This window comes from Bos javanicus, chromosome 3 (assembly GCF_032452875.1).
Source record: "Bos javanicus breed banteng chromosome 3, ARS-OSU_banteng_1.0, whole genome shotgun sequence".
Lineage (NCBI taxonomy): Eukaryota > Metazoa > Chordata > Mammalia > Artiodactyla > Bovidae > Bos > Bos javanicus.
This window is the reverse complement of record NC_083870.1, coordinates 75,295,812-75,308,525: the sequence shown is the minus strand read 5'-3', so window position 1 is coordinate 75,308,525 and position 12,714 is coordinate 75,295,812. Positions and strand designations below refer to the sequence as shown.

Genomic DNA, 12,714 nt, shown 5'->3' with positions numbered 1-12,714 from the left:
CTCACTGCTACATAATAATCCATTTTGTCACTGGCTTCTCCATGACCCAGTATTTTAATTGGAACAAGATCAATATAAACCAGAATTACCAAGTAGTCAAATGATAGAAGCAGACTTCACAAGAAGCAAATGCACCATTTATTGCCAAACTGTTGCCAATATCTTAAGTCAAAAATTTCACTCATTGATATCAGTAACTTGATAGAAAATAGAAAAGCTGATTTTCACTAAATAAGCTATTTATTAGCCTCCTAGATCTGACCTTTTGCTAGAACACCGCATTTCCTCTTGGCTAAACTTCTTTACTTTCAGACTGCTCCTTGAAGTATTCTCTGCTCTTACATTTCATGGCCCCTTTGGGCCTTACCAGACAGGTGGAACTCCTTATATGTGAGATGAGTACTGTCTCTGACATGCTTTATGGGACACAACAGCCGCAACACAATCTATTAACCATAGCATAGCATGCCCAAGAGGAGTCTGGCTTGAGATCAGAATGTATGGCTGTTTGTCACATTTATAAAACCACAGTGTCATCTTTATTATTTCTATTATTTAAAAAATATATTGAAGCAGTTCTTCATATACCTGGCACATATGAAATTTATTTTCCTTAGATTTTTAGTTCTTTCCAGATTGACAATATTATAAAATAGATATAGTCACTACAGGAGAATAGCTGAAAAGTGTTCTCAGCAGTTTACTTTGTAACTAAAATCTGTTGCATATGTTTCCTTTCAGTTTTTATAGTGGTCTGGAGAAAGCCAGAAGTGTGCATACCTTCCACATATTACATTGTAAAATATAAAATTTTCACATTAGAAAAATACAACCCCAATTTTAAATAATTTAATTGGAAATGCACAGATATACTGGAAAATATAAAGGTAAAATATGTAAGTCATGTTTAGTTCCTTTCTTCTCATTTTCTAATTAATGACAAATAACAAAAAAGGACTACTAGGTGAAATGGTATGTTGAATAAATTTCAAATATTCCTTCAAGCTACATCAAGCTGTTATATGTTCATGTTCATAGACAGTGAGCCATTTAAATACAAAACTATTCAAAATCGTAGTTTCTACCACCATATGATAACTAGTTTTAACAAATCTAGATCAACTAAAGGAAAAGTTTTAATTAAATGTATCTTTAAAATAAAACATAGAGTACTTATGATAATTGCAGTTACTTATCATTTAGAAACTGTTCATTAATGACTTCACCATAAAAATCACATTAGTGGATAGTTTTTTGTTCTTGTGCTGCATGTAATAGTTAACCATTGTATTTACTATTAAAGAATATGACAGTGAATTAAGGATAATCTCATTAAATGGCCAGTTCCCATTTAATGAGACTTGATGGGAACAAATTGATCCAGTTCCCATCAACTCACGATATATGCTAATTAAGTCAAGAATAGGACTCAAGTTTGCCTTGAACTGTCTAAGAGGTAAGGATTAAATGTACCTTAAAAATAAAGATGTAGAGAACATTTTGGGCATTTGCATTTGCCCGTAAGCAAATTAATAGGCTAAGAAGTGTTGCTGGAGAAAACATTAAGCTGATGTTTCAAATCATCTTAAAGAACATTTCCAGTATGATGGAGGTTGTGGTTCAATAGCTAAGTGGTGTCCTGCTGCTGCTAAGTTGCTTCAGTCGTGTCTGACTTGTGTGACCCCATAGACGGCAGCCCACCAGGCTCCCCTGTCCCTGGGATTCTCCAGGCAAGAATGCTGGAGTGGGTTGCCATTTACCTCTCCAATGCATGAAAGTGAAAAGTGAAAGTGAAGTCGCTCAGTCAAGTCTGACTCTTTGCGACCCCATGGACTGCAGCCTATCAGGCTCCTCTGTCCATGGGATTTTCCAGGCAAGAGTACTGGAGTTGGGTACCATTGCCTTCTCCTACTCTTTCGCAACCCCATGGACTGTAGCCCGCCAGACTCCTCTGTCCATGGGATCTCCCAGGCAAGAATATTGGAGTGGGTTGCCATTTCCTTCTCCAGGGGATCTTCCCAAGCCAGGAATCAAACCTGCGTCACCTGCATTGCAGGCAGTCTCCTGCACTGAAGGCAGATTCTTCACCACTGAGCCACCAGGGAAGCCCTTCCAGTATGTATTTATATAAATACAAAATATATTCTAATGTATTTTTTAATTTTTTTTTCTTAACTCTTTATTAACCTTTTGCCTGGTAATCTCTGGTAATACTTGGTTCATCCTAGTTTCAGTCCTTGTTCAGTACACTAAAGTTATAAAAGTTTTTTTCCCGTTATGTAATCAAATTATATGCTACCTCTGGGGTTCCCAAGTCTTTCAGTCATCTGGGGTCACCCTGTCCCACTTCAGATGGAAAACTAGCATTTTCTCACAGACCCCACACACATCCCCAGCTCTGAATCATCAAGAATTCCTAGGTTTTTTATAGTTTCTCTGGGGCAGTGGTCCTCAATCTTTTTGACACCAGGAACCGGTTTTGTGGAAGCCAGTTTTTCCATAGACAGGGTGGAGGGAGGGCAAGATGACTTAAGCATGATTTAAGTGCATTACTTTTATTGTGCTTCTTATTTCCATTATTATCGATCAGTTACACCTCAGATCATCAAGCATTAGATCCCGGAGGTTGGGGACCCCTGCTCTAGCTCAGTGTTGGCACTGATGTAGCTTCCACTGAATTCTTGATCTGCATCTTTGCATCAACTTTTATAATGGCTGTTAGCTTTACTACCTCCTTACCCCAAGCTGGACCTACTTCTAATGCCATCATTTCATTGGAAAGCATAGGGCTCTGACGTTTAACAGATCTCATTTATGATGTGGGGCTTCGGGAGGTAGCAGAGCACAGAATACTAGAATATTAGCCTTCACAGTCCTAAATATTTACTGACTCTTCTCTATCACAAACAATTCCTCCATATTTTCTATCTCCTTCTTTTTTCAGTCTTTTCCTCTTTCCTTTAAGACCTGTTAACTGTCTCTTCAGGAGCTGCTGTCAAAACCCTGAACTGTTTCCAGAGTCTTTCTTTTCTCTTTTCTTTTGCCTTCACTCAAACTGTGGCTAAAACTTCACCCCTTTCTCAAATTAAAGCCCTGCTGTATCTAAACAATAGAATTATCTACCCAGGAGATGAATTGTTCCACTCTCCTAGAAAACAATAGCAACTAATTTAAATTACATAGCCATCTTTTCCCTCACTCTACATTTGCAAAATTTCTTTCACTTAGTCACACAGCTCTTTCTAATTGGTCAGAATATATGTGCATTTAAAGTAGATAATTAAAATAATGCAATTGTTATTGTTAAAAGATTTTTAAGTTTTACAAACTGCTAATCAAAATTTAGTCCTGCACATGGTAATGAATGCTTACTCATGTCTGCTTGCTCAGGTAATTTTAAGTTAACTCCTATCATAGTTGATGCCTATAGAAACACTGTTGCTGAAGCTGAAACTCCAATACTTTGGCCACCTGATGTGAAGAGCCAACTGCCTGTAAAGGACCCTGATGCTGGGAAAGATTGAAGGCAAAAGGAGAAGGGGACAACAGAGGATGAGATGGTTAGACAGTATCACCAACACAATGGACATGAATTTGAGCAAACTCCAAGAGATAGTGGAGGACAGAAGAGCCTGATGTGCTGCAGTTCATTGGCCCACAAAGAGTCAGACATGACTTAGCAACTGAACATCACCACCAGAGAAATACTATTTTGTCAGAGTTTATACTGTCTTTTGTGTCCCAAGCTAACCCTGAGAACTTAAGTGAAATGTGAATCTTTTCTAGTAGGATACAATTATTTGAAGATATTTAGCTTTACATGTATTTGATTACTTTTTTTTATCTTTTTTTACATAGTTTTGTGTGAGAATAGAAAAGAATCCTGGCCTTGGATTTAGTATCAGTGGTGGAATTAGTGGACAAGGAAATCCATTTAAACCTTCTGACAAGGTAAGAAGTGAATTTCTTATTGACAATTTTAATTAGTAAAACACTGTACTGTATCAAAAAAGATTTTTAAAATTTTGCGATTTTACTGTGCTTTAATAAGCTAGCTAACTATGAAACCAGTTAGAAACTTTCTCAGCAAGGAGAAAAAAGAATTCCCTGCAGTGATTGACAAATCCTACGAATAAGAAGAAATAAATTTAAGTATCCTTTTGAAAAGGAAGTTCTTTGTTTTTTACTTTTTGTTTTGTTCACTATTGTATATATCTATAAAGGAAGCTACACAGGTAATTTTTAACAGTTTGTTTCCAAAAGTTGTAAATCACTTATTTGAGAAAATGTTTTCTCATAGTAACAAATACTGATTCAACAGGAGGGCAGTAAATTGACATCTTTATATTTAATCCATCATATTCGTAAAGTATTTCACTGATAGGATTGTAGAACTAAAAGACCAGAGAAAAGAGATATCTTGTGAGAACATCAGTTAGCCATGGCAGAGGGATCGGGTCCTCCTCTCATGCTCACCCCGTTTGCCAAACCATGGGTAAAGTTTCACCTCCTCCCCCGACTCTAACCTCAACCATTGCCAGATATCCACCATGCTGCTCATGCTCACATTTGGCCTGTCTGATCCCACTGAAGAACACTTGACATTTTTATTAAAAAATGTACCCTGGGCTGCATAATCTGCCCTCTGCCATCAGTGTTTTAATACTCTCAGCTTCTAAACAATTAGTAATTATAATTTGATGATATTGAAACTGTCTGCTTTTGACCTCATCAAATTTAACTGCATTAAGCGACATCATAAAACTTTGGGTGATGAAGAAAGACAGAAATTACATATAAGTAAAACCTCCACAGGCACTTGACTTACTTCTGAATCACATGCTGGTGCAGACCTTTGCAATGTGCCACTCTTATAAAGGTAACCCACACATCAGTTTCTGATCAAAAAAACCTATTTCTGAAAAAACGTGTATGCCCCTACTCTGGAGATTTCCGTAGCCTTTAATCCCTTATTTTCCTCCACTTCTCCCACTCTTTTTGTTTCCTACCATCCATTATGCCCTTCTTCTTTTTCTTTTTGAAGAAGAAGAAGAGTTTGGACCAAGAGGAAGAATTATTCTTACTGTACATATTATATTAGGATGGAAGGGAAAAAAATCCCCAGTGTCCATAAACAAGAATTTGTTTGATTGAGTGATTGGAACAGATATTCCCATATAAGCAATGTGTATCAAGCAGCCCTATATAAAAGGGGAATTCCAGTTTAAAATGTTTGTGTGTAAATAACTGCTGCATTTCCTTTTTGAAATGATGTTGAAGATAATCATTGATTAAGTAGAATTTAAATATTTGTGACTTAGTAGGACCAAGTGTTTACTGAATTTTAATAAGTTATTAATGTATCTTAAGACAAAAAGCATAAAAATGCAAAATCATGAGAAACATATGATATTTTTAAAAGCCTCAAATCGCTGTCTGATTCATCTTGGCCTCTCTTTTTCTCTCTGGTTTTACGTCTCCTCCATAAGCTCTTTCAATGAAAAGTTAACAACCTTATCATTCATAAGACAGTTTAAATTCAAAATTCGTTTTCCTCTCCTTTCTCACCAGCGTGTACACTTTTCCACCATATTTTTGGAAACCACAGGGTACTAGATATTTTTCAATTAGTGAAGTCACTCAGTTGTGTCCAACTCTTGGCAACTCCATGGACTGTAGCCCACCAGGTTCCTCCGTCCATGGGATTCTCCAGGCAAGAATACTGGAGTGGGTTGCCATTTCCTTCTCCAGGGGATCTTCCTGACCCAGGGATCGAACCCAGGTCTCCTTCATTGCAGGCAGACGCTTTAACCTCTGAGCCACCAGGGAAGCCTTGTCAGAATGCTGTTACTGTTTTGCTTTTATTTTCAACTGAAGGGGACAGTAGATGTGAGGCTTTCAAATCATTGCCTGTGATTCTTCCTCTATGAGGAAATATGAACACTTTGTAACTATTAATTTAATTTCTCATTTATAATATTTTAATAACTCTAGTGAGACTGAATTATTTTATGATCTAATATAATCTATCCACTGAAAGATTTCCCCTCAAAAGCACTTTCTTTGCCTGATTACTTTCTAAAACATTTAAAATCTGAAAAGTCTCCATTACTGCAAATTGATCAGATTAATTAAAAATTAATTAATTTTAATTTCTTCTGTAGTTCCAAATCTACAGAAGATTCTCAGATTGCTTTCAATTTATTGACCACATCAATCATATGGTAAATACTCAGTAAAAAGTGTTGAGGAGATCTAAAGACACTAGCTCTGGACAATTTCTATAAGAGTTTAATCCTCTCACAAGGAAAGGGATTAATCTCAAAGAAATTCAGTTGCATTTCTTTATCCCCCATGCTCCATTCCTGTAGTGGTTGCATAAAATTTAGTGTACAACCCAGTGCCTAAAACCTAAAAGTATCAAACAGCAACAAAATGAAAATCAAGCTTAAAAATACTCTTCTTGAGAGGTTCCTGGAGCTCCAGTGGTTAGGACTTGGCACTTTCACTGCTGTGGCCCTGGGTTCAATTTCTGGGCAGGGCAATAAGATCCCACAAGCCATGTGGCACAGACAAAATAAAACTCTTCTCTCCAATGTTGAAGAACAAGTTTTATCATAAACTGGTTAATTTACAGCTGTGAGGAGAGGTGAGGAGAACCAAATTCAACCAATGTTTTAAGTCAGCAGATAGTAACCGGATCAGAGGTTGATGCTTTCTTTATAAGGAGTTCTAGTAAACTTAGGAAAAAGCTTAAACTTTAATATAATATATATACCCTCTTCCAATAAGAGCTTCCCTAGTGTCTCAGGGATAAAGAAAACACGTGCTAATGCAGGAGACATAACAGATGTGGGTTCAATCCCTGGGTTGGGAAGATCCCCTGGAGAAGGAAATGGCAACCCACTCCAGTATTCTTGCCTGAAAAAGCCCATGGACAGAGGAGCTTGGCAGGCTACAGTCCATGCAGTCACAAAGAGTCGGACACAACTTAGTGACTGAAAAACAACTCTTTTAATAAACAGGTCATGGATTTAAAATGGTCTTTCAAGCACACTGTAGAATTTTACTTACTATTTATGAATGTTCAAGTGTTTTATAATGTCACTCAAAATTCTAAGTATCCAAGATATCTGAATGTCTGACAGTCATTGAAGACTTTCTGTACTAAAGCAGCCAATGGAATTGTTCCATTCTCTTTATTACAATTACTAGGAACCACTGTTTCAGCCAAATGCCAATGACCAAAGTGAAATAGCACCAAACTGATTACGTGGTATACAGCCAGGTAGGAAAAGCATGAAGTAGTCATCCAAAGGGCTGAGAGGATGGACCTGGGGCGAAAGTGAGTTGTGTTGTTCAGTCTGTCAGAAGTTCCAATTTAGATTCTGTTCCAATTTAGATATTGCAGAAAAACTCTTGCTACAGCTCAAAAGTTAACTGAGGTTTTAGAGAGAATTGAGGATCAAGCCAGATATGAAGACTGTATTGTACCAGACTTTGAGAGCTGAGAACAGCATCTGGTCTTGCGAATGTAACTCCTCTCAAAGACCTCAAGGTAGTCTAAATCAACCATGGTGTCCATGGATTAAACGGATGGAGCATGATTAGTCCTATAGTTCATATCATTGTCAGAACAGTGGTGAACAGAACAACTACTCACAGTTGAACAACCCACCTCACTCATCATGGAGTTCATTATTTTAGGTTCACTGCCAGGTGAAAGCTGCTTTTACATACTTGAAAAGAGAAAACTGTAGAAAACCAGATAAAAATGACCTTATGTAATGCTTGCCTTTGCCCTCCCAGTGAAGTGGATGGAGCCATTATCTGATTTATTCTTATAGAGGAGCACTGCTATCAAGATGGCAAGATACTCCACAGAGATAAAAGATTTTGATGTAACAAATCTGATAATAATAATAAAAGTATATAGACTTTTATTGAGTATCTATAATGTGTTAGTCACTATATTTGGCTCTTTAAATACATGAACTGATCTGATCTTCATAACAGCTTGTGTTAGTTGAATATTATTATTCCTCATTTTGTGGAATGGCCCAGAGGGGTTAATTAAGTTGCCCAGGGTCATTTAGCTGATCTGTAGCAGAGAAGATTGGAACCCAGGTTGATCTGATTCCAAATCCTTTTCTCTTAATAAGCCCTGTGATTCACACCTCTATCTGCAAATACCACTTAGCAGAAGAGCCACATGACAAATTTATACCCTGTAGAGTTGAGACTAATATAGTAATCTAATATTGAAGGTGTTACAGAACACTCTAATTAGTTATAGCCTAGATATTTGCATCAACAAATCCTCGAAAGTCAGCATATTTTCTCTATTGAACTTAGATAATTAGAAGCATGTGTACAGCATACAGTACACATTGGATTGCTAAATATTTGTATAACTTTTGGACTAAGGTATTATTACAGTGGAGATTGTGCCAATGGAACAAACCACAATAATCTTTCTCTATTTAAGTGTTCATAAAATAATAAATCATGATTGCAAAATTTAAGATACCAATACAGTTTCCATGAGATATTGTTGGGAAGAGATTGGATTAATGGATGATTGATATTGTGTTGTGTGACTTCATAAGGCAGCCCAAGACTCCGAAAATAAATTTTTAATGTTGCATTCACATAGCTCCTCATCAAAGGACTGATATCCCTCCTTGCTTCATTTGAGAAGGATGGACTAAGAAGCTTCTGGATTTTAAAGATATTAAAGGAGATGACAGCCCCTTTCTCTATATGCTGTAAAAGCATAGCACTGAATAATCCCATGAACAATTACCTAGAAACAGGATCAAATGGAAGCTACATTATGCATAACCTCAAATTACATGATAGCAGGAACTACCCATACTAGGATATTGAGACCAAAGAATCACTTATTCTCCACAGTTTTATCATAAACACTTATGCTCAGCAGATGCCGGAGACCTTACTTATATTTCCATGAATTTGGACAATCTGCATGTAGACAGAAGTGATAGAAGAAACAATTCATGTTCTTTCTTAAATGCCTTAATTTGCCCATGGTTTAGGTAAAATCCCAAGCCAAAGAAGAATATTAGAGGCATGTCAACTGTAAGATTCTATAATCACCAATAAACTCTAAAGTTCTGGAATTTCAGAATAAATTACTGCACTTAATTGGACATAAATTTTAAAAGATCAATTCCAAATGCCAAACGGCCTGCAACTGGATATAGGTCCCTCCTATTTACACACCACCTTCCAGCCTAGAAAAAAACTGTATGGAGATGGGCACTGCATCAAATAAAAGTTTTTTATATGATTAATATTAAGAAGAGAAGAAAAGTTAGTTGTGCAAATCCAAAACATTTCCTTAATACCTTTACTGGGGATAATAATACTCAGAGGCATGCTTGGCAGTAGCAAGTTCGAAAACATACAAGAAAATTTTCCAGGTTTGTTCAGTCTCGTGACACTGGTGGATCACAAACAAAAAGTTACAAAGATCTGTTCTTGACTTATGAAAAAAGTACGTATCATAAACCTATTTACTGTCACGTGTTCTCCATGGATATAAAAATCAAGAATAACAAACACATTTATCTAGAACTCCACACAGCATATGATTTATATTTACTACATAAATATTAAACTACATGCAATATTTCCTTAATTTTTTATAATCCCTAAAGATGATTTATATATTTCTAAATTAATTTTATAATATAACTTATATGTCTGTTCCATCCTTAATTCTACTTTGAGTGATTATGTAATGCAAAGTAATGTGGAGAACCTATTAATTATGTGAAAATAACATTCAGGAGCAAGAAACAGATAAAATATAAATATGTGTAATTTTTATATAAAGCTGAATTTTTAAAAACAAATAACAAGCATAAATTATTGCACTACTTGGTTATTCCAACTGCATCTTAGTCACATTGCAGTTTGAGGTTTAGAATACCATTTGGTTGTTTAAAGACATTAAAAGCAAGAATTTTTTTTTAATAAAAATGCATTTTTGCCTATTTTGTTCTTTGTCTTATATGTTGAAAAGACCCTAAATCTATTCAGAAATATTAATAGAAATGCAGTCTTCGCAATCTCCTTTTAATAGGATTCTACAAGTATGATCACCTATATGAGGTCTTTTAAGAAGGCTCCAAGGCTTCTCTGGTGGCTCAGACAGTAAAGAATCTGTCTGCAATGCGGGAGACCTAAGTTTGATCCCTGGGTCAGGAAGATCCCCTGGAGGAGGAAATGGCAACCCACTCTAGTATTCTTGCCTGGAGAATTCCATGGAGAGAGGAGTCTGGTGGGCTACAGCCCACAGGGTCTCAAAGAGTTGGACACAACTGGGTGACTAGCACTCACTCAAGAAGTTGTGGCAGTGTCCTTTAGCCAATTCGATGATTTTAATATCAAGACATTATATTATAAAGAAGAGATATAAGATTTCAGCTTGCAAAGGGATGTAATAAAATATAACAACACAGACATGATTCTTTAAGAAAATATCATTCTATTTTACATATGAAAAAATAAGGTGATTTAAAAGAACCATTTCAAATAAGAACATTGATTGGGACATTTTAATTCAACGGTATATTTAGAAAAACACTTGCATTGAGATTGCTATCACTTTGTGATATATTTTAACAATCAGTAAAATATTTTTCAATAAAATTGAAGTCCAAGTACATAACCAGTTATATTAGTTGCTAGAGTTAAATGTTATCTATGTTTTGTCTGCTACATAATGTCAGCTATTTAGCATGGAACAAAATATGCTCAGTAAGGAGGCAGAAATGGTATGGGAAAGGACTTGAGACTTTTTAAGTTTGTTTCAATTTTTGGAAAAACATCAGAGACTTTTCAATCAAAATATGAAAATACTTAAAATTAGTTCATAAATAATATCTTATGTAATAACTAATAAGAATTAACAGGTCCATCAATTAGAGAAAGCTTATTACTGAGGGTCCAAAAGATCTTTGAGAAATGTGTGAAATCTTTCATATTCCATTTATAAATTTACACCACAAGTTGTAAATGGTATTCCAGCAACTCCGATAGTATTTCTAATTTCTGCTTGAAGATGTTATAACTAACTAGAATCTTGAAAATATTATGAAGTCAGATTAATAGAAATAAAATAAAAACAAAGTAAAAAGTAATCTTCCATGTCTCTTCCTGTAGCACTATTGTTTAACTTTTAAAAATTTACCCATCTAACATTTGAGATGTATCTCAATAGCATGTATTTAATAACAGTATTATCCATTTTTCCTCCAATCCATCTCTGAAGTTGCTATGTGCATGGGAACCTGATACTGGCTTCCAAAGAATCACTAGTAAGCAAAATATAGAATCTGCATATACCTTCCAGGCAAGGAGATACTGTAGAGCTTTAATTTTTGTAGTTTATATTTTTCTAAAATCAGATCCTCAAGATGCAGAACCAGAGATGGAGATTTTTGTGCAAGTTAATTGAAGAATTGCTGTTAGGTGAAATCTATATGAGAATGAGGGATGCAGTAGGGCAGGTGAAGAAACTGGGCAAAGATATGGATTTAGTGGAAATTTTAATTAAATTTTAAAAATTGAATTAAAAAAATAGGGTACCACAGAGTTGTCTCACCCTAAGGAAGGAAACAGCCTTTTGTACCCTGGTATCAGTCATTGAGGGCTTCATAAGTAGCTCAGTGGTAAAGAATCTGCCTGCCAATGCAAGAGATGTGGGTTTGATCTCTGGATCGGGAAGATCCCTGGGTTGGGAGGAGGAAATGGCAACCCACTCCAGTATTCTTGCCTGGGAAATCCTATGGACAGAGGAGCCTGGCAGGCTACGGTCCATGGGGTCGCAAAAGAGCCAAACACAACTTAGCGACTAAACAGCATCATCAGTCATTGACTACGTGGGAAGGAGCCTGACCTACCCAGCATTTCTCAGTAAGGAAGCTCCAGGCTGAGGGTAATTTTCAAAAGAAGTGTTAGATGTGAGCTATCAGCAGCATCTGCAGAGTGAGAGCACCAACCTTATCAAGGACATCTGGGCAGGTCCCCAAAAGTGTCCATTATACCATTATGAAAATAATGGATGTTTTTCATCTTTCAAACTGAAAGTACTTCAGTACCAGTAATTCTGATATGCTTTAATCTATGAGAATTACTTCCCTAGAGCCTGAGTGCTTTCAACCATGGCATCTGAGAGGGATTGCCAAAGCAACTTGATACTTCAGTATGGATCCTGAAATTTGTTGTGTTGTATTTTTTCAACAAGACCCATTAAATCTGCTTTTAAATCCTTGTAATTTTTCAGATTAATCTTTTAAAAAAAAAAAAAAGACTGCTATATCCCACAAATATAGTCTTAGACTCTCCTAGAGATAGTAATCACTAATTGAACCAAATCTCTTCTGTTCTTTGATAGCTGAAGAAAGTGGTTCACAAAATAATACACAAGGAGCAGGGAAATTTGGTGTGAGCACACTTAGGTGGGAAAAAAAAATCAGGTAGAAATAGGTATGATCAAAGAAATCTAAAACAACTAAAAAGAAAACACAAGTAACTGCAAAACACTTATCGTGTCATTTTTCTCTTTTGGGTGTGTAAAGAAAATCATGAGAACACAAAGAGTTGATTCTTAAGTTCTGTAAGTTCCAACTTAAGTTTTCCCTAAGATCTTTTGAATGAGTTGAAAGAAAGCCATAAAGAGAT

The 12,714-nt window shown here is 36.0% G+C and overlaps 1 protein-coding gene across 1 annotated transcript in view; it reads left to right on the top strand.

Moving 5' to 3' along the window:
• LRRC7 (leucine rich repeat containing 7) overlaps nt 1–12,714 on the top strand; it is a 622,375-nt gene that overhangs the window by 572,840 nt on the left and 36,821 nt on the right. The window contains exon 24 of the mRNA XM_061411605.1: nt 3,859–3,951. Coding sequence (XP_061267589.1) covers nt 3,859–3,951 — 93 coding nt within the window. The remainder of the gene's footprint in view (nt 1–3,858; nt 3,952–12,714) is intronic.